This window comes from Pelecanus crispus, chromosome 5, assembly GCF_030463565.1.
Source record: "Pelecanus crispus isolate bPelCri1 chromosome 5, bPelCri1.pri, whole genome shotgun sequence".
In the NCBI taxonomy this organism is placed as follows: Eukaryota; Metazoa; Chordata; class Aves; order Pelecaniformes; family Pelecanidae; genus Pelecanus; species Pelecanus crispus.
Genome location: NC_134647.1, coordinates 81,310,441 through 81,333,397, shown reverse-complemented (window position 1 = coordinate 81,333,397; position 22,957 = coordinate 81,310,441). Strand labels below are relative to the sequence as shown.

Sequence of the window (22,957 nt, the reverse complement as noted above, 5' to 3'; positions counted from 1 at the left end):
TGGTGCATCTTTTGTACTACTGGAATAATACGGGATATCATCAAGTTGGGCATAATAAGCAAGAAACTACATGGTATTCCGATGGTGCTGAGAAAATATTAATTAACGTGGAGTGCGAAATGTAATCGGTGTTTCCAGCGAAGTTGTAAATTGACTTTGAACTCCTTTTTTTTGCTAACTCTAAAGACGCTAAGGTTTCAATAAAAATACGTTGTTGGCAGTAATAAAAACTTTAACTATACTTAGCTTTTCTGGGATGGTTTAATGAATTTTGAATGTTGAGTAATACTTTTAAAAACAGCAATTTCATAATGCTTAATATGAAACAAGAAAATGGGAACAATGCTTACAATGAATATTGCTGTCAATCTGTAATATTTTAAATTTTTGTATTTGAAATTAAAAAAAGAGTTCTTTCAGTTCTGCAGTGAATGGGAGGAAATAGTCTACCTGACATATCTTTTACTCAGAAGGTGCAGGTTTGGTTGTTGTTTGCTGGGTTTTTTTTAATCTTTGTAAGGATGAAATATGAAAAATGGGTAGCTATCCAGGTTCTGGAATGGATTTTCTATGCACAGGTAAAGGTGGCCCTCAGATTCTTTCCTACAGACTTTGACAGTTGCAGCACCTGCTTTTCCCTAAGCATTCGTGTGCTTGGCCAGTGGTGTGGGTATAAAGATAAAGCTGAAAATTAAACTCCAGGTAAGTAGTTTTTTCTTCTGAAAATGTACTTTTTTACATTGCTAAGTTCAACTCGATGTCCTTTTGCATTATTTTTAAATAACTAAATTTGAAGACCCAGATTCCCAAATACCTTTTCTTTCATTGTGCAAAGCGACAGTCTTTAGGCCAGTTACGTACTAAGTCCTGCCAGAAGGAGTTTACAAAACCATTTTTCAGAGAGCAATGGTAACTTCTTAGCCAAGCTCTTCTTGGGAGCAATTAGGCCATGGAATAGGTATAAGATGTGAGGGCCAATTGCAGTACCTAAACTTAAATTCTAATTCTGATATGATATTTCAAAATAGAAATTCAAGCACCACATTTGTTGACTTTTCAGTTTAAACACATCTGGTAACATGCAGTGTATTATATAGCACTATGTAAACTCTGTAGTTTTGTACAGAGCTCTTATAGGATTGTTTTAAACTTCTTAACCCTGACTGGAAATGTTCACAAGCTAAGACAGCTGAGTCTTCCACAGAGGATTTTTTTTAAAAAGGTTAGAAAGAGATATGCAAAAGTAGGAGACTTATTATTTTTTTTAAATCGAACCTAAATCCCAAGATCACCTGTCAGCTTTTAAAGCCAGTGGACAAATCAATGTATTGAATTTTTAAAGCTAATTGAAACCGATATCTAGGTTGTCGTTCATGGGAATTGCAAAAATTGTAGCAATTTAAATACGACCTTTTTGAAGAGGTACAGTAATACTGTCCTAGCCTGGGACAGAATGTCAATAAAGGGAGCAACCAAAGTTCATTAGGGAGGTGCCACAAGATGAAGGACGGGAAATAACTGAAAAGATGAGGAGAAGCCCAGGAGTCCCCCGAGCACATCAGGTACTGTTTGCCATGATAGTTTTCCGAGACAGACAGCACCCAAACTGGGAGCTGCTGCTTGAGAATAACCTCGCATTTCTGTTGACGGAAAATAGGTCGGTCTTGGTGGGACTCATATTATCTAGAGCTGAAGTCCCACTTGCTCTCGGTGTTACCTGATGTAAACCTAGTGACAGCGGGAAGGTCAAAGACGAGAATCGAAGCAGCATTTGATGTACCGTGGTCCTGGACGGAGCAGAAAGAGAAGATGATTATTTTTAATAGCCCCTTCCAAAACACAATATGCTAAGAAACTGGAAAGAAACCTTTGTCCCTTGGAAATGAATGCAAGAAAGGGGAAAGAAGTACATTCAAGTGAAGAATCAGAGGTTCGTTTTGTGTCTTAAGTTACAGAGGCTGAGGTGGAATAATTGCTGCAGGTAAAAGCGTGTAGATGGGTTTGACTAAGAGAGCTGTGTGGTATATGAGCCTGCACATACTTGTCAGGAACTGTGTGGTTGACGTACCCCACTTCAGATTTACAGCTTAGGAGGAAGAACAAATAGGTTTTGACACTCGCTGGACTTCATGCCTTTATACAATCTGAGAGCATTATATTCCTGCACCACGGCAATAACTTTTTGTGAGACATTATCATAATAAATTTGGTTTTGAAGTTGAAGAACTCTGAATGTTGTAGAGCAATATATGACAAATAGATTATAAAAACAAAGCATAGATTTAAAGATGCTGTAAATAAATTGCCCTAGTAAAACTCCAAAGAAGAGGTAGTCTGTGTGGCAGTGAAGGAGCTAGTGAAAGGTATTCCATACAGATTCCAGTACTGGTGATGTTAATATAAATATGTTTTTAGTAATAATATTGATTTGGTATGAGCTGCATGTAACGCAGTTACTAATAGAAACGTGAACCATTTAATTGATTTGCTTGTTCACAGATTGAGTCTATGAGAAAGCGTAAGATGGTTGAAATTACTTGAATTATATATAAAAGAAACTGTTTTGATTTCTGATATGTCGAAAGGTTGCTGCAGCTTTTCTGATTTGGCATGTACTGATATACGTGCTGTGGGCTACAATATTCTGTAAGACGCACTGCTTTTTCTATTTTTAATCAACTCTAGTTTGTATAGCAGTTTTATTCTGTAGTGTTATAAATTGGAGAAATACGATTAAAGCAATGATATACAAGCTATATAAAATGAAGTGGTTGAAAGGCAGTAGTCTTTGAGGCTATATTGCAACGTGGTAAGTGAAAAATTCTGCGTCCCGGTGAAACGACCAGAGGAATTTAAGAGCAGGCAGAACATGATTTCCCATGAACTGACTCGGAGCAGGCTTCTGGCCATGGGTGCTCGGAGCACTGCCTCGAGCTGGCTGCCGAGCTCTGCCTGGCTGCCTTCCCACCATGCAGCAAGGGGTTGAAGAGGAAATCCCACCAATCTACTCTTCTTCTGGTAGCCACGGTTTGCATACGTCTGATCACAGGCCGAGACAGCACGGTCCTGAGTATACAGAAGAGATGTCGCTAGGCAAGGACAGTTTTTGTGCAGGAACCTACCAGAAGTGGAGGTTCCGAAGGGCCAGATGGTGGATGGCAAAAACGCAGAAGGTGGATTGAAAAGTGACCGGTGCACGCTCTCCTCCACCACTGTCTTAAATACCTGCTGGCAGGCGCTGGGTCGCGCTTTTTTTTGTGTTATCACCATTATCCATTACAATGGAGGTATGCTGAAGAGTGGTAAGAAGTTACAGGACAGAGAAGTGGAGGAGTTTCAAATGAATGGGGAAAAAAGACTACAGAAAACTGGAAGACAGCCGAGCAGACGCGAAGGGGAGCGGAGAGTTCCTGCACTCAAGGGGGATTCAGAAGTAGATGAGAAAAGAAGAATTATGGTCGTGTAGAGAGCTGAAGAAGAAAAGAGAAAGATGAGTCATTGATGAATGGAACGATTTGGAGTCTATGTCCATATGATTCACTACCTCTTAAGTGTCCGAAAATAACCTTGTCTGTAAGTGCCATTATTCTGCACTAGGGTAGGAGGTTTTTGTGTCTGAAGACTAACTTTCAACTCTGAGCGTTTCTTCCTTTCAGTAAAAAGCACCTCCCTTACACCTCCTGGAGCTGCCAGCAGCAATGGTGTGCCTGTCTCATTCTGTAGAGTGCCTCTATTTAAGAGTTGCTTCCTCTGGCCATCTTCACTTCCTGACAGAGAGGTCATCCTGTTTTCTGTGGGTCTGCAGAAGGCTCACGGGACCCCCAGGTGACTGAAGAGGCAGCAGCGAGGATGTGGGAGTCTTTCCTTCTTTCTTCAGATGGGAACTCGTATCGCCAATTCACGTGACGCTGAACGTTTTCTTTCTAACGATTCCTGTGCGTTGCTAGCAGGCTGGGCATCTCTCTTCCCAGTCTTACATATCCAGGACCATGATGCCTGCTCGCTTGTATAGTCTGTGCTCGCTGCCTTGGATGCAGTTTCTGATGCCCTTTTGTGTTTGGAGGCGTTTCTTGGGGATGATATCTGTCTCTCCTACAGTCCAAAATGATGTGTTCATAGCCGATTCTAATTTAAGATTATTTTGTCTTCATTGTCACATTGCACATACACAACAGAGTTCTCAGCCTTGCGTGTGAGAGTCCTTTTTTCTGTTTCTTGACTTTGAATGAAAACAAATATTCCTCCAAGTATCATTTGTCTTTGGTACTCATCAAACCCTTGTATCGACTGTTACTGTGTTTTGGTATTTAAACCTGGCAACCAAATCTCCCCGTTGCTTTATAAGCTTTTCCTCCTCGTCTGTCCATTGTGAAATGTAATGAACAGGAAGACAAAAGGGCGTAGGATTTTTGTTGGAGTGTTAGTTTTGGGTGTTTTGGGTTTTTTTTATAAAGAAAATGATGGTAGCAAGTCTTATTTTACAGCTGCCAGCAGCAGGTTCTCACCAATGGCTTTCCGCTGCAGTAGAGGATCTTTATCCTGACATCTCTTTTAAATGAGCGTATATATGTCCAAATCCCTGTCCAGGGTTGTTTCCTCTCCCCTGCCCAGCTGAGAAGGGGAGTGATAGAGCGGCTTTGGCGGGCACTTGGCGCCCAGCCGGGGCCAACCCACAACAGCAGAGCTGGAAGCCTTTTTTTCCAGATGAATGTTTGAGTCCCGCAGAAACCCGCATAAATGGATTAGGATTTAATCTGCTTCTAAACCTCTGCCAACAGTAACCATGATAAAGGTTGTTTGGCCTGTTTTGTGATAGATGAAAAGTCGGTAGATTATCAGCAATGATCCATTGTGGAATATTATTCCAGATTATCTGTTTCACCCCTGGCCTTCTAGCATACATGTGATTGCACTTCAGCTGGTGTTATTGCCTGTTAGATAGACAGTCGTTTGCTGCAATTTTAGGTAATAGTATAACTAAATTGCCCTTCTTTGTTTAGAAGCAAAAATGTGTTAAGAGTTGGGCTAGACCTACAAATGAGACTCTCTGTTGGTCAGATATTTTAACTTTAAAATAAAATACTGGGTAATATTTCAACAGTTAAACAATGGAAACTATTAATTGAATATTAGTCGTGGCTATGGCTTCCTTTTTTTTCTTCTGTACACAAAAGTAGAGAACTGGTTTCTGGTAGCATTTTTTTCATATGGGAAAGATTTTGGTACAGAAATGTGTTACTTTTTTATTCTTTCTTTTCCTCATTTGCTTTCTGTTCCTTTTTATGCATAGATGTACTGATGGTTTCTTGCATCTTTTTTCCCAAGGGGTAGTATGTGTTCCAGAAATTTGCAACTTTTATTTGTCTATTCCATTTTTCTTTTTTTATTCTGTTGAAGAAAAATCCACTACTTTTGAAGTGCCTTTTCCTTTTATTGTCTTCAGATGTTTGCAATCTACTGCTCGCTGTGTTGTGTGTTTTGGGGTTTTTTGTCATTGTTTTTTTTTTTCTTTTTTAATTAGTACCCGCGCTATCAGAGGTCGATTGAATGAGTTTGTGTGTGTACATGCAAGGTTTTAGGTGCTTATTTTGCACTGACAAAATTGATAGGTGCAAACCGGATAGCTGATGATGTTAGGCTTCTGCATAAGAATCCTTTGCATGCGTTATTTTGTCCCTGAAAGAGATTTACAAGCATGCTCACCTTCAACGATAAATAACTTTAGTGTTGCAACATTTAAAAATAAGAAGTTAAAGATTTTAAGTTCACTGGGGATACATATGTATAATTTAACAATTCAGTAAGAGATGTAAATTTTGAGCTTAGATGTGTGGGAAACGTGAATTTCTGTCATTATATAGTCACAGGCATGTCTATAAAGCCATGCCAAATGATAATATTTGCATAAATATTTATATAAATATGCTATACTTGCATAGCATTTGTAGGGGTTTTATATCTAACTTAATTTACCATTTCACAATGAGACTGAGTTGAACCAACAGCTAAGTGCTTCAGAAATGGAAAATACTCCTTTTCTTTGAGTTTCTCAAGCTGGGGTTTAGTGGTGCAGAGACTGTGGTGTTGCCTTTTACATGGAAATCAATATGCACACGAAGTGAATATGGTATCTTTTCAGATTCAACATAGCCTATATGTTTCTAAAGGAGATGCTGTTCCATGAACAAATGGGAGAAAAATTGATAATAGGGTGGTTTCTAATAGTTGGAAGGATTTTTCCAACTATTTTTACTAAGAAAAGCTGAGATATATGCTCTTGAGTTAGCATAGGTCTGGCTTTGTCTAATGCCACTTAAATACATAATAGCCACTTAAAAACATGGATGTTTTTTTTCTTTTTTTCTTTTTTTTTTTTTTTTTTTAATAGTGAGCATGTAGCTCTTCATTTAAATTGGTAGGAGCTAGCAGGTGAATTAGAGAAATTTAATCAAAATTTGTAGGATGTTGTTTACGCTACTCTGAACTAAAACCATAGTAATGGAATAACTTTGTAAAATGAAAGGTGGGATTTCACAGGGTGGGAGGACAGTTACAGAAAAAGGAAAGAAGTGTAATACTTAGTGTTTCTTCGTATGAGGACAGGCACGTGGAATTGAAGCTCATGGTAATTGTCGGCATATTCCCTTAAGCATGGTATTTTGCCTGTGATTTTTTGAAAGGATCAATCACTTGCAGCAATTTACGTGATAACTTTCTGGTGGGTAATTCTACTATTTTATTTATGCTCTTTGCCGGGTTCACCAGACTGCAATACCTTTTCTCCTTGGTACAGTAAATGCACTCTGTACTATCTATTATGGTATGGTCAAAGGATAATTCATTGTCAGATAGGAAAAATAGGTCAACGCTAATGTCACTTGATGATCAACCCCCCCAAGTTTAATAAAACACCTCACCAGCACGCATTCTGCGCGGGGCCTGATGTTTTATTAGGACTACAGCACCTTACAGTACCTAGCTATAGCGGGAGTGTAATTACTGAGCTGTCAGGGTGATAAGTGGGATTAATGGCAGCCGGGTGCACTTTAGTCTGCAGAGTGCTTGGAGAATCGGAAGATGGTATTATTATAAGAGAAAGTCTGGACTGGCATATTCATGGCACCCTCCCCTCCTCCCCAAAGCTCGCATTCAAGTTTGCGTTACCCACCCCCTCCCCAAATAGCTGACATTTTCAACAGCTGTTATTTGTGAGCCAGCTCAAAAATCAAAAGAGAAATAATTTGGTAAAGATGCTGGCTAACCACAACGGGTAATGTGTACGCTGCTTAGCCTGCTAGGTGCCATTCTAGGCGGTTCGGGCATGGGAGTGTTCTATATATAATCCACAGAAATGTATTTTATGTTGAGTGCAATTCTTTTGGTCTTGGATGCAGGACTGTTGTATTTTAAAGGAGACCACATTCAGGAAAGCAAAGAGCAAAAGAAGTCATAATGGAATTGTTGCCTTTTTTTAAACGCGTGATTTTTCCACTTCTATTATTTCCTTACCGCCTCAACAGGCAAAATGCTCATCCGAGCCCTCATAGTGGTGCGCTTTGTCTAGCGTATCTCCTTATTTTCTGGCTTCTAGTACTAAAAGTTTTCTGTCTTTCAGTCTGCTTAGAATGCGAAGAGCATCCTCCTGCCTCGGTGCTCCGGCCGCGTGAGCCCGCTGGGGTCCCCGCTGGCCTGCCCTTGCTTGTTACGGCATTTGTAACGCATGCCGCTCGGTGGGCAGCGCTGGCCGGCGGCATGCCCAGCTGCCACGGCTCAGCCCGCTGGTCCTCTTCTGACATCCCGGCCAGTCGAGGGAGTAACCCACCACGGTGTTGAACCCGGATTTGGCTTTCTGAGATTTCCCAGCTTTTGCAGCCTGTGGGACCTGTTTTCCTTTAAATATTTCCGCCGAGACCCTTTCCCCATGACTAGTTCTGTGAGGAAAATCCAAACAGCGGCTACTGCATGTGCCTTCACGTTTTGCTGGTGCCATGGTGTCTGCAGTACCCAGCTAAATGATAATGAATAGGAAGATGAGAGAATAATTCATCTTTTCCTTAACTGGCTTTGCCTTCTCTCTTATTCCACCCTTAATTGAAAAAAAAAAACCCAAACCCCGAAAATACCCAAACCCCAAAATCCCCCCAAACCAAAAGCAATGCGTGTGATTGACAAAGTCAGGCCATTTTTTCACCGGAGGCATTTCAGGCATTTCATTCCTTTTAAGGTGCTATTCATGTCTTTGTGCATGCAGCCCGTAGGCCACTTGCAGCTTTTTATTCTGTCCCGGCCGGTTCCACGGTGTTACTATCAATTATGAAGTAACAATAATGAAGGTGGACTTGTGGAAGTTGTGCTCAGATAATACGTAAAAAAACAAATTTTATTTCATTTTCCATGGGCTGTTAAAAGCACAATTTACATACATTCTGTATGTTAGTCAAACAATATTGAAAGAGCATCTGAAATAACTTAATGAATTCTGAGGTGATTAACAGTGCGGCGTTTGACCTATGATAATCATTGATACGTAAACCCAAAAGTGTGTACAAAAACCTTTGTGTTTAATAGAGAACCATTTTACTTCTTCAGCTGACTTTTACCTTTTTTTGTTAGGTTTGCTTACTGCACATTGCATAGACTACCCTGAGGGCTTCATCCTTAGGTGGGACTTGTGCAAGCAACCAGACCGGTACATCCTCATGGATGACTATGCAGGAGCAGGCAATAAATCTTTGCTCCTTAATATGTTGTAATATACGGTTAGGTTTTGCCATTGGGGATGACAAGAAGAGTTTCTTAGGGATTTCAGGTGGGAGTATGCGTAAGACTGCTGAATTGTTTTCAGAGGTCACGGGCATATCACAGGAAGCTGCTAGAAAATTGACTTGAAAATTTATCAGCAGTTCTTATTCTTTGGCACATACAACACAAAGTAATTCCTTCCTCTGTGGAAATACTGTTGCTTTTGTATGTCTGATTGTCCAACGTCCAGAATTTAATCCGCAGTGACACTTTCAGAACTTCGTTAATAAATTCAGATTCACAGCGCAGATGTTTTTCAAATAGAAAAATGAAATGGTCGGAAGTTTAGCAGTCTTGGATTCCAGGGAAAACATTACTTCTATGTAATTAGACGTTGTTTCCTAATGCTTAGACATGTGTAGTCCATATGTTTGTAACTGTACCCTCCTGCCTTCCTTTGTAAAGTGGATTCAACAGAACGTAACCAGTGTTGAATGCAAGTCAATAATGATCATGTAGTGCTTTGAGGTTTAAAATAGAAATTTTATCAAAATGCTCTGTATTACTCCTTTGTGGCTTATCTTCTACCATGCTAACTTGAAAACCTTATGCTATCGGCAGTAGTTGTATTCCGTGTCTCCTTGACGCATTTTCTTTTATTCCTGTAGATGCTTAAAGTGTGCAGATGCCCCCTGTCAGAAGAGTTGCCCAACTAATCTGGACATCAAGTCGTTCATCACAAGCATTGCAAACAAGGTAAAATCAGGCTTGCAGTAGTACGTGGAAGCAGATAACAGCAGTTACGTGCAGTTCTGTTAGTGAGATTGCATTTCAAGTTTTATCTCTGTAAAGTCTTAAAAAAAAAAAAAGTGTTTGCAACAGATGCTTTAAAGTTCAACAGTCATCCAATTTTTAATTATTTTTGCTGCTGTTCTGTGCCCATACAGATAGTGTATAGTGCAAAACTATTTTGTCATGTCACTTTTTCTATGAAGTTTTTGGTTTTGATGGTTTTTCAAATATAATGATATTCAAAAAAACTGAGTATTACAATATAATCAAACTTTGCTGCTACCTGACATATTACAGTTACAAACCTTTTCTTTCATTAAAGATTTTTCTTTTTGAAGAAGAAGTGGTTATAGTTTAAATTTGCTTTGGGAAGAAATTTGACGTGAAGGTGGTCATCTCAAGGAATGTTTTCTTGTAATTTATAGTAAGAGGCTCTGGTTAATGCAAATGTAGTCAGTCACTTAGACTATTAATAAAATACTACAGGAATAAATTGAACCCCCTCTTTGGAGGTGCTGTACCTTTTCCTTTCTTAATAGGCTATTATGCTATAATCATAATGAAATCTTAAAAACATTATTCTGATTTGTGGTTTACAAATGACTTTTAACAGTCAGAAATAGAAATAAATAAAGATGACTGCAGAGTTGATATGACAAGATTAATTAGGCTGTCTGGGAGAGCCTAAAGATGACTGGATATTGATTGCCCCATACCTTTTAAAATTTGCTTCCCATCTGTGGAATCATTAGCTGCCGCGTGATTTATTTGTCTGTATGAGCCCAACTACACTCATAATCTACTGGGGGTGCTACCAAGAATGTTCTGGCTGCGTTTTACGCTCTAACACGTCTCGCTGTTGGATGCAGCTGAAAGGGCCAACACAGGTAAAGCCGGGAGCGAAGCGGGCGACAGCAGCACTGCCGTGCGTGAGTTAGCAGCCACGTTGCTTTTACAACACTCTGTGCTGTACGGAGGAGACACCGGTAAATTCTGCACCTTAGCAAGCAGCATTAGGATAAGAGGAGATATTAAGGTACACATATCAATTATAACGTAACTATGTGTTGATGTGGTTTACAGTAATTGGCATCATGCCCGGCATCTGCATATAGACAGTTTTCCTATATAACCTGTAGCCTGTCAGTGCAGCATTTATTTTCATGAACGTAGGCATCTGTTTGCAACCGGAGTACAGTCCGCGGCATATTGCTGCTTATTACCTCTTCCAGGCATCGTGAAGCAGGCAAACTGAACAGAGAAGGTACAAGACAGTAATGAAGCTGCTAGTCTCCATCTCATCCTTGTGCTGTAGTTTGTGTAGGAAACCTAAAGCAAATTTTATGAAAGTATTTTACCAGGATGGTCTTTTCTTATTAAGGATTAGTTGTGCTACTGCTTTGGGTAGGATAGGGTGATGTGTTGTTGAGGAAGGCAAAAGCTGGGAATAAGGAATCGGGGAAGATGGACTGAAGACAGCAACAGAAGATGTCGGAAGAACTACTAACACCAGCAGCATCCTGGAACGAGAAATTTGGTGGGTCTTTTAGATTCTGATAGCCTCAGAAATGCGATGTCCCTTTGTGACTTGGCAGAAAGGGTCAGTCATTTTAACAGCCGATTCATTCTGGATTCTGTGAATCCATTACAGAGCGGAGAAAATCGAGGGCGGGGTGACTGCAGAGCTTTGAGGGTTGCATTTTGGCAAAAGTATACTGGAATAATGTTAGGAAACTGTCTCAAAGGTGTGAAGTCTTTGGCCTGCTGAAGCCAATGGGTACACTCTTACAGGTTGTAACAGGGCCAGATTTAACCTGTCAGATGGTCAGTGAGGTGGGTCAACCCTATAGAGTTTGGGCTGTTTGATGATAACTCTTTGAAATCATCTTGGAAGCTGCAGATGCTAGGCAAGACTCTGGTTTTGCCCTGAGCAGGTGACCTGATCCCTTGCTGTTTTATCAGAAAATCCTGCTTTAGAAAAGAATTGCAGTATAGCACTATTCTCTCAGGAGATTTAACATTCTTTATGGAAAAACCTAATTCTCTTAGATTACTCAAATGTACTTACAGCCTTTCTTTTTGGACCCTATCCCTATCTATCAATAGCTTCTGTATCCACTCTGAAACTAGTTTTTAGAAAAGGTATACAACGGTTTTGGTAACTGCTTTTACCTCATGTTGATGCTTGATAATTGCCGTAGACAGCAGGAAACGTTCACACGCAGGAGGTTTTAAAAAGTCAGGTAGTCCGCTTCTGCTAGCCGAGGTGTTCGGATGGGAAACTGCATGCCTGACATCAGCGCTGCTTCTGTGGGATCCAGTTCCAAGTGTGAGTTTACGTAGTCTTACCCTTTGCTTTCTCTCCTTGCCCTATTGGAAGAGATCTAATACAGCACGGTTGTGGAAGCATTTCTCTGCAACGGCTCTAATGCTGACTTTAAAAACAAACAGAAAACCCAACCCCCAAAAAACTAGAAGTGGGAAAAAGCACACAACCAGATCCGCTTAGCAAATAGCTGCAGTCATGGGCTGAGAAACAAGGCCGGGAAGTCTGCGTATTTGCGGCCCCCGTGTCGATGGTGGTGCCTCCTGTAATTCACGTTCCAAGCAACTTCTCGGGGAAGTAAGCAGTGCGTAGAGGGAGCCCAACCTTGGCTCGATGGCTGCAGTCTGCTAGGCTGGATTTTCCTTTTGATGAATTAATTTCCGGTGCCTTTGCTAGAAAAGATTTCTATTATAACAAATTCTGTTCTTCAGAAACAGTAACAGTAAATTTTTCTGGTTTCCTTTATTGATAGGATTTTTTCCTAGGTATAGGTAGGTACCTACTGCTTTTACACTACTGCACTTTGGAACTCCTCGCTTCCTACCACGCAAGCAATAGATGTAAGGTGGAAGTTGAGAGTTTCAGCCGAAAGTTGAAATGATTGACCTGAAGTCGTGACCCTGGCAGAGCCGTGTGAGAGCCCGCTGCCGTGGCTGCTCCTGCGGCGGCCGCTCCCCTCTCATTCTTCTGCTGTGGTGGTTGGGGCACCCGCACCGCACGCTTTTAGAGCGGATAGAAAACGAGAGAACGGCGTGCTTTTGAAAACCACGCTAAAACTTCCAACTTACCCTTTCGAAAGTTTTTAACAGAAGCCCATTTTTCACTTTGTTACGCATTTTTCTAAACTTTTATTGGAATAATCATTCGGATATCATTCAGTAATCTGCTGAATATTTTTGTGTTACGGTCATGAAAGTATTTACTTTGCACGATCAAGGATATTTTACGTGCCGTTGAAAATGCTTTTCAAAACGTTAAAACTTTTTTTGCTGTTTTCACCTTGTAAATAAGCTTTCTTTTTTACTCCAAAAGCTTAGAAATGTATCTGCTAGCTTCTAGACAAAATAAATAGGTGAAGCGTAGGACGTTCAGGTATTTGAGGTCAATAAATCCAGGAAATCGGGGTACGCTTTCGCGGCTTACTGAAGTCCCTCTCCTGCTTCTGAATCTTTCTTCATCACTCACTTGAGAAACTCCCTTCAGCAGGTCACCCTTCTACTTGTTTAGGGGAGATTCAGCTCAATAAATTCCTTGCCCTCGTCGCTGTGTAAGCAGTAAGCGGTACTGCACGCAGGTATTTATTTAAACATGATTCATTATTAATATAGAGTATTTAGACAGCAGCGTACTGGAAATGAATTACTTTGTCAGGTATTTAAGAGCTCTATTGTATGTGGTTTGTTTTGTTGGGAAACTGCTATAGCAATCATAAAAGGTCAGGGATTCTTGTTCTCTAAAGCCTGAGGCTTTTTAGATATTTACAGGCCATGCACAATGTAGCTGTTGTGGCTGTTCCGCCGTTAGACCGGAGCTCAGGAGTAGAAGAGGGACGGGGAGGAGGGCTGGTTTCTGGGTTGAGAGGGTAATTGAATTGCCAGACTCAATGAACCTTGAGCCTCTTGGAGAAAAAAGGATGTCACTTACGCTGTATTGTGTTAGCCGCTGTGACTCGGTAGAGTTTAGGCCACAACTTCCATTCTCTTTTTCCATACGAACTGGATTACAACTCCACTTTATAAAGGTACAATCTATCCTATTGTGTCTTCCCAGTCAGTGTTTTCTCGGTTCATACAGACCGCTTGCAATCGTGTCTCTCGGAGACCAGGCTTCAAATTCACCGCGCGCATGGTACTTTTGTTTCTGAATGGCAGAAGATGGCAAACAAGTATTCTGACGTCCAACTGTCCTCTCTTTAAGCACAGCCTTCACGGTGCAAAGTGTATAGGCTTCGTTTTATAATGCACAAGTGCCATCGTCGTTATTTCTTTCTTTAAAAAGAAAAAACATGAAGGAAAAAGAAAAAGGCTTAGCTGCTGCAGGAGAAAGCTTCGCCTTCTACCCCTGAACGAGCACCAGGAGTGATTTTAGGATTGTATGTCCTCCTCCCCCCGTGTTGATACGTCAAAGCAAGGAGGACTTGGTAAAATGGAGCTCCAGCGCCCGTCATCCTTTAGGGCTGGCGCAATCACATATCGTACAGCAGTGGAGCATCCTACAGCTTCCCCGAAGCAGCTCTCGGCCCGAGCGCTTGCAGCCTGTCCAGCTTTCCTCCTGTTAAGCAGAAGCGCGTGCCAGAGGAAGCTGCCTCTCGGAAAGCAGCAGCCGCTCGCACCTCTACCTTTGTAACGTTCTGCGAGACGGTCTTGGAGCTTTCTGTTATCAGAAACCTTTACGGTCGGGTAGTCGCGTCGGAAAACAACTGTTGGTGCGGTTTAGGCATGGGGATATTGAGCCGCGTTACGTGGCACAGGCGTAAGGAGCGAGCGGCTCAGCCTTTACAGCCTGGCTCTATAATCAAGCATTGGGGGTGCAGAAGTGTCTTTTGTGTTATCAGCGCTCAGAAATGGCACTTTGTCGCTGCAGCCCTCCGTTACCAGCTCTCACGTTTTTATCTCAAGTCTTGCAGTATTACAGTGATTCCTGACATTGATTCAACAGTTTTCTCCTTGTTCAGAAAGACCATCTTCCCCCATATCCCTTAATAATAAAGATAAACTGGTCTGAGCTGACACGTCACCCGTTTTCTAACAGACTTTGTAGGTGGATGTAAGCCTTCTGGTGGCCAGCATTTTAAAAAAACCAAAAAAATCCCTGGAAAATAAAAAAAAAAAAAACCAAAAAAAACCCACCCCAAACCCCCAGACCAACAAAGCCGTGCTGCCCTTCGGATAAAAGGTTGTACCTGGACGGTGCAGAATGGTGGTAGGGGAATGGGGGAGAGAAAATTGAATGCCAGGAAGAGTACAGCGAAAGTTGTGGAAGGCAAGAGTGTTATGATTTCAGAGGGATGTTGAGGTTTAAATGAAACCAAAGGAAATGTGTGGGGTTTTTGCAAGGGAGAAATTAATTTTTTCAAGGGAGGAATGGGCGAGGGAACAAACTAGAGGATAGAGATGGATGCCGAGGGATAAGGGTGAATCTGAAGTTTGGGAGATTGAGGGGGTAAAGGAAAAAGTGTTTGTGGTAATATACTGGAAATGAGAAAGAAGGAAAAGTGGGTAGACAAAGGAAGGCAAGAGACAAAAAGCTTGTGGGATCATTAAGAGAAAATGAAATGAAGGAAAGATTGTAAGGGAGAAAGGGTGGTGAGAGACATGGGATTATGACAGGTGAGAGAAACAGGATGATGGTTTTTCTGTGCCAGAGGAACTCTGAGTAAATTAACAAAGGACATCTATATGCCAAGGCAAAGCCTGTAGAAAATCGTGAGTCACAGTTCATATGTAAAACACTGTAAGTGGGATACTGTTAATATGATGAAGGATTGTGGAAGTCAGAAAGCTGCTAGATGATTGGTAATAATTATATACAGATATGCATCACAATTAATCTTTAAGTAGTACTTTCAGGCCCCAGGTTTTGGGAAGTGCTGTTTTATTCAGCTTTCTCTGTTAATCTTTGTGTATTTCAGGTCACTAAATACAAAAAAAACCCCAACATTTAAAAGAAAAAGTAGTAATGGTGTTAAATTGATGCACTTGAAACAGTGACTTTTCTTGAGATGTCTGTTTGTACTTAGTGTAATGGAATGGCTGACAGCTGGTTTCAGTTGCCATAGTGTAATTATGTAGAATAGACTTTTGCGATGACACTATGTCAATTAAGGAATCTCTCACATTCTAGACTACAAAGGACAAAATGACAGTACAAGATATTTCTTCCGTTCTTTTTCATAAAAAGATAGTGACACTGTGTGAAATTACCGTCCTGTTATGATGACACAAGTCAAATGATGGGAAAGATTTCTGGATTGATTAAAAATCATCAGCATTATAATATAGAATGTGTATGATTTGATAAGTTGCTGTTATGTTTTGTTCGTTCTTCTTCGGAAGATATTTTGGGGGGGGCTGACAGACTGGGGGCGTTTCTTGTTATATTTGAACTGGTGTGTGTCAACGTGAAAAATGCTACTTATATAACAACGTACTTTAAATAGGGGCTCTTCAGTATGTGAAAATATTTTAATCCAATACATCTTGAGTAAATTTTAAAGCCATTGCAGAACATGCACTAGGATAGAAGGAGGTGATATTTTCCCATATTTTTTGCCACATCTCCCTTTTTTTAAGCTAAACCTGGATGAAAAGGAGATTTTTTCTTCGTTTTTCTTCTTTTCTTTTAAAGTATTCACTCTGTCCCAAAATCCTAATGAAGTCAGTGTATTCATTTTTATTACACAAAGCATTATAATGCATATTCTTCGTTGTTTTTGAGAAAACTGCAATATCAAAACACCCTGATGCATAATGAATTTACATAAAAAGCTCTCAAATTGAATTGAAAGAAAAGATGCTATAAGCATTTCCTGATAGTAAATGCAATTTCTTCTGGTCTCTCAGTATTGATCCTATGTGTTTTAATAGGCTTTTTCCAAGTAAAAAACAGTCTCATTTGCATGCAAATTATATAATGCTTCCAAATGATACATGTGGAGATCCTCCTCTGCCTGGTTTCCACTGATTATTGATGTCTGTTTAAGGCTTGTTTTTGTTCCCTGTGTTAGCAATGTAGTATTTATTGACATTTTGATGTAGGAAACCACAAAACATCCTATCCAGTTAGATTAATTTATTTCTATGGAAGGGCACAGGAAAAAAGGTTCTATGAACAAAGGCACAAGCAGACATTTATCTCATTTAAAAATTCAGAAACATTCTAGTTTTAGACTTGCTTCCTCTGTGACGTCTGGAAGAAGGTAGCCAACTGAGTCATCTTATTATTTTGGCATCCAAAAAAATTACTCCAGACTGTTAAGGTAGCTTGCGCCGTTCCGTGCCCTGGAGTAACTTTGTCATTTTAATGAAGCCAGCCTCCCTTTAATTCTGATCCTTTCTCATATACGACATGTGGTGTGTAGTTACCGGCGTGCCAGGTCTGCATCTCATGTCTATTTTATGTGCAGCCTACTACACCCTGGTTTTGTGAAAGAAAAGCGATCAATAATTTTTTGTAAAGTGTGAATATTCTATGAATATTCTACCTTTAATGTCACTGGTACATGTAATGATCATTAATACATGTTTTCAGCTTAAAAAAAAAAAAGTTACATAAGCACAAAGTGTTCATGTAACTAAACATTTAAGATACTGTACATATACTGCTGTACATATACTACAAGCTCTCATTTATTACTGTAGTAGCATGATGGTTTGCAGCTTTGTAACACAGTTTGTGTAACACCACTTAGTCTAACTTACTAGACTATACTGTATTTCCCTGCCAGTTTTTGTCAAGTATTGGAAAACATTTTTCTAGTCATGTTTGATACGTTAGATAATAAATCAACACAGTAGAGGCAGGATAAATGATGGAATGGAATGGAAGGACAAAGAGACGAAGCAACTCGGAGCTGGGCTCCTGAAGTCCTGCCCAGAGCCCAGCCTCCGTGCTGGATTGTGCCCTGGGTATCAGGAAGGTTGCAGATGGGCTTGTTCTCGAGCCACTGCGCAGAGTCATGGTAGCAGCACATGTCTGTATCGCAGAATCATTTAGGTTGGAAAAGACCTTTAAGATCATCCAGTCCAACCATTAACCTAACGTTACCAAGTCCACACTAAACCAATTAAGGGAAGAGTAAGAATCAATGTCATGTCTCCTGGTTTGGTGGCTGGATTCTTTTTTAATGAAAGTAAAACTAGAATAAAACCATTGAGGTTGGAAAGGACCTCTAAGATCATCAGTCCAACCATCAACCCAACACCACCATGCCCACTAAACCATGTCCCCAAGTGCCACGTCTGCCCGTTTTTTGAACCCCTCCAGGGATGGTGACTCCCCCACCTCTCTGGGCAGCCTGTTCCAATGCTTGACCACCCCTTCCGTGAAGAAATTTTTCCTAATATCCAACCTAAACCTCCCCTGGCGCAGCTTAAGCCCATTTCCTCTCATCCTATTGCTAACTACGTGGGAGAAGAGCCCAACACCCACCTCCCTGCCCCCTCCTGTCAGGCAGCTGTAGAGAGCGATCAGGTCTCCCCTCAGCCTCCTCTTCTCCAGGCTGAACACCCCCAGCTCCCTCAGCCGCTCCCCACCAGCCCTGTGCTCCAGACCCTTCCCCAGCTCCGTTGCCCTTCTCTGAACACGCTCCAGCACCCCAATGTCCTTCTTGCAGCGAGGGGCCCAAAACTGGACACAGCATTCCAGGTGCGGCCTCACCAGCGCCGAGCACAGGGGCACAATCACCTCCCTGCTCCTGCTGGCCACACCATTCCTGACACAAGCCAGGATGCTGTTGTATCCTTTCACTGGTAGTGGACAATGGGATCGGTGGTAATGGGAACAGTGGTTACACTGGTGTTCTGGAAGGTGGAAGAGGAGAGTTAGGGAACCGCAGCTCTTCTGCAAGTCTAAGTTTACCAATGGTAAAATTGACACAGGGTCACTTTTTGTTGGTAGACAGGGAAACCAAGTCAGCACTCAACCTTTGCTTCCCTTTCATCTTTCGAGGTCTCCGCTTAGCACAGTTGGAACACACTGGGGAAGCAGTGCAGAAGACTCGCCCTGCTGCTCCCAAAGAGAAGTGGAATACTTTGACTTTAGGTGTGACTATCTTTTATGAATCAAACTTATTTGGGGTGTTAAGACTGGAAGATATATACTCTTTGATACAGTTTATCCGATGCCTTAATATTTAGCATGGTAACATATATGAGATATCTTTTGGTACTCTAATTTGAAGAGGGCAGGGCTCCTCTTTTTCTCAGGTGCTACCACTGCTAGTGGTAGTAGCAGCAGCATCTCAAAACTTCCCAAATCAGGACTGCACGTTCATCGTGTTTCCCCCAAATTCAGAGTTCAGCAGCAGTTACCCCTATTAGGACTTCAGTCCCTGCCTCCTCCTTACCGAACTCTGGCACAATGTTCTGAGACAGGTTTCCCTGGCTATCTGCTCAGTAAGCCATGATGTCAGTCCTGTACTCGCAGTGACCCTGGTCCCAGCTCTCCGAAGTCACTTGCTACTTTAACATAGCCTGTCTTTCTGCAGCATAGCTGTGCTCAAAGTTTGGTTTTTGCTTGCAAAACAAGTAAAATGTGCCAGCTGTGTTGACGCTGCCTGTAGTGGCGCAGCTCAAGTGTGAGAATATACTTTACAGATATGTAATAAAATTAATTTTAAGAAGGAATAGTTTAACAGCTTTGCATTCGAGGCATAATAACTAGCTTTGTATATTGATTTTAATTGCGAAGCCTAAAAATGTAGAAAATCCTTAATGAAGTTACTTAAATGGAAATGCACGTTGTTGTAATTGTTTCCATTGAACCAGAGTTGAAGACAATAAAAATAATAATCCTGGACAACACAGGAAGGGAAAAATATAATTCTTATATGTAGTGAAATATCAAACTGAACAAAAATTCTTTGAAAACTGTTTGTCTTTGAGAAAAATCCCCAGTGCTAATTTGTAATTACTCCTTTAGAGTGGAAAAAAAGAATGGGTAGGTGCGATTGCCTGGGGAGCAGGCATCTCGTGCCACTTCAGGTGCTGTAAGGCATCTAGGCTGGTCTCCGAGTGCTGCTTCCAAAAGATGGGGTCTCCTGCGTTGACTGTGTCACCTCTGCTGTCTGCAGGGGTATGTGTCAGGGACATCTCCACTATAACTAGACTTCTGAGCTTACAGTGTCTTCACTGCCTGGTTTTAACAACATCTGGCCCATCAAAACAGTATCACTTATCTGGAAGAGCAAAAATATTTGCTAATACGTACAACTCCCGTTAACTGATACTGCTTTGCTTTGGAATAAATGAGAATTGGGGATGATAAAGAGCCTTACCAGTCACCGCAGGCAAAATGGTTGAAAGTTCTCCCAGAACAGTTGTGTAAAGGGGTTGCCCATTCAGCCGGGACTAGAGTTTCAATGGATTTTAATAGCGTCTAAGAAAATCCTGTGGAAGTACACCCAGGTAGCGTGTTTCTGTTTCCAGCTGATGGACAAGGGCTCATGCTGTGCAGTAGACCAGCATCTGCAAGCAAAAGGTCCAGTTTACATCTACGTATACATTTCTTAAACATCGGCATTTTCTTGTGAATCTCTAGCTGCGTCATAGCATCTGTTTTAACTTTAAGAATTTTACCCTCAGACTTTTTATGTGCCATTAGTGAATTTGAACCTCCCAAACCAAAGTCTTGTTACCCATTGGTGGTTTTATTGTCAGATCTCGACCTTGCTCTTTTTATTCGTAACTGGAGTCTTGCTGTGTGTGGCACAGCGTTCGCTTTGAATAAACCCTTCTGCATACGTTAGCCTACTTGCCAGACAGTTAAGTCACAGGCATTGCACAGGGTCTGCTGCGACCGAGTACTTCACGTTGTTTGAACACTACATCTTCTGGCTGGTCTGAGTCAGCTGTCCTGGGACAGAGCGGTAAAGATATTTGTTATAAAAAACCAGTTTCATGTTAGTGATGATTATTGAAGATTGGAATATGGAAGAGGTGGTGGAAGAGGAAGGAGACACGTTGTTCTTTAATCTCTCGGTTATTGCTAGTTTGGAGAAAGCTGGAATGAGTTCCCAGCATCAGTTTCTCACTGAAGACACTTTTGTGGAACCTCAGCCGTGCGCTAGTTCTAAGGGGTACTGTACTGCCTTCTGGCCTTAAAGAAAACTCTAGCATTAACCCATCTTCATGGACTTTCCTTGGTGGGGCTTTTAGAGGAGGTGGGAGGAGTGGCCAAATGAAGAAAGAATTAGAGCATACAATTACGTAAACTTCTATATTGACTATAGAGAAGAAAAGATGGGATGTAAATGGTTTGCTTTAGTTACACCATAGTTTCATTAATGTCAATGTAATGTAAATGCAGAACTGCCATCGGTAGTTCTGCCCCTCTAAATGAGACTTCAGTTCACTCCTGGCATTTCCTCTGATGCTCCCTCTTAAGAGAATTATCCAGTCTAAAAAAACAACCAGAGGTTGTTTTCTCACAACATCAGGCACTGGGAGCTTGCTAACGTCCATTCCTTAGATTTTTATTATGGCAAGAAATCTTGCTAGCTCTCATAGAGCAGGAAACTGTTCCTTTTCTGACGATGTGCACCGATTATTGAGAATCGGTGAAGTTGTGAATCGTACGTAACTTTTTTAATTGGCTCCCTGGTTTGCTATTTAGGGAAACAGGAAAATAAATGTTTGCCCTGATCGGTATGTGGTAGAATAGAATAGAAAAGAATTCGGTAGTGCAGTATCTGTAGGTAGCTACGTAGGAAACCTTCTCCTCATCACGGGTCTGGGACAATTGGCACTACTGATCTGGTGTGAAGGACAGGCATATCCACAGAGATGCTGTGCACAGATGTGTAAAATAAGCTTTTCATTCCCTGTGTCATAGAGAACTGATAATCTAACTGGCACTTTCTGGTCAGACCTCCAGCAAGGGTTACAACTCAGCTACTGCCCAATTGACCTAGAAATGGAGAAAGTATTTACAAGTACATAATGCAGGCACTGTAGTTTTCCAACGTAGATTTGTTAAGCCACTAAAAATCCTCCAACGACCTCAGACTGAAGATGCTTTTAACTGTTTTGCAAGCTAAAAAGTTAAGTTTTATCTTTGCATAATCAACAATTTTGCTGACTTTTTTTCCAGTGTCTTTCACATAATGCTGTGTAACGTGTTGGTATGTCTAAATCATGTCAGTGTTACTTAATATATTTATATTTATATATTATTCTACTAGCCAGTTAAAGAAAAAGTATTTTATATTTTCTCTTGAATTTTTGAATTTTTACTTCCTTGGTATGTGAATATCTCTCTTTTTTCTCTCCCCCCTCTTTTTTTTTTTTTTTTTCTTTTTCCTTCAGAACTACTATGGAGCTGCCAAAATGATTCTTTCTGACAATCCACTTGGCCTGACATGCGGCATGGTGTGTCCAACATCAGATCTCTGTGTTGGTGGCTGCAATTTGTATGCCACTGAGGAGGGACCAATTAATATTGGTGGATTGCAGCAGTTTGCTACTGAGGTAAGTAGCACTTGCAAATGTCTTAAATTCTTTGTATGTACCAGTGAGTATTGTCTAAGTGGTTGCATTCGTTAGTGGTTTGTTTAAAAAAATGGTTGGTTCTAATACAATGAAGGTGTGGGAAGTTAGAATAATTATCCTTTTTCTTAGAGCACATTCAGAAGCTTAGAAATGCTTTCATAATGCAATACTTTATAGGAACATAAGGAATGTTATTTGTGAACAAGATGACTCTTTTGAAACTAGTTGTTGAGACAATCTGGAAGCGTTCAAAAAACGGGCAGACGTGGCACTTTGGGACATGGTTTAGTGGGCATGGTGGTGTTGGTTGATGGCTGGACTGATGATCTTAGAGATCCTTTCCAACCTTAATGATTCCTAGTTTTTACTTTCATTAAAAAAGAATCTAGCCACCAAGCCAGGAAACATGAAATTACTATGCTACCCTTAATTGGTTTAGTGGTGGACTTGGTAGTGTTAGGTTAATGGTTGGACTGGATGATCTTAAAGGTCTTTTCCAACCTAAGCGATTCTATGATTCTGTGATCTATCTAAGCTAGGTGAAATTGTGGATGTTACTGAAGTAGGCTGCATAGGGAAAAAGATCATGTGCACCTGCATCTGTAACTGCACGTTAAAGAGATGTAGAGCTGTTCTGGGCGTAGTGTTGACCATATAGCAGAGTTAACGTGCATTTGTACTGGCTTTGGGGCAAAGGAAAAGTTTCGGATGATTCAGACCTTTTCTGTCCTGTTTTGCCAAAACTAAGCAAATAAGTAGTTTCAGGTTGACCTGAAATGTGTCTATGTGTATCAATCTATCTATCTAGAGATGCACGCACATGTGTGTATGTGTAAATTTATTAGTTCATAAAGGTATGTGTATATTTTGGCTACTGAAGCAAAGGTTG

At 40.9% G+C, this 22,957-nt stretch overlaps 1 protein-coding gene across 1 annotated transcript in view; it reads left to right on the top strand.

Annotated features, from left to right (window-relative positions):
* The window catches only part of DPYD (dihydropyrimidine dehydrogenase), a 351,478-nt gene that overhangs the window by 67,611 nt on the left and 260,910 nt on the right, over positions 1-22,957 (top strand). The window contains exons 5-6 of the mRNA XM_075710934.1: positions 9,411-9,498; positions 21,886-22,047. Coding sequence (XP_075567049.1) covers positions 9,411-9,498; positions 21,886-22,047 — 250 coding nt within the window. The remainder of the gene's footprint in view (positions 1-9,410; positions 9,499-21,885; positions 22,048-22,957) is intronic.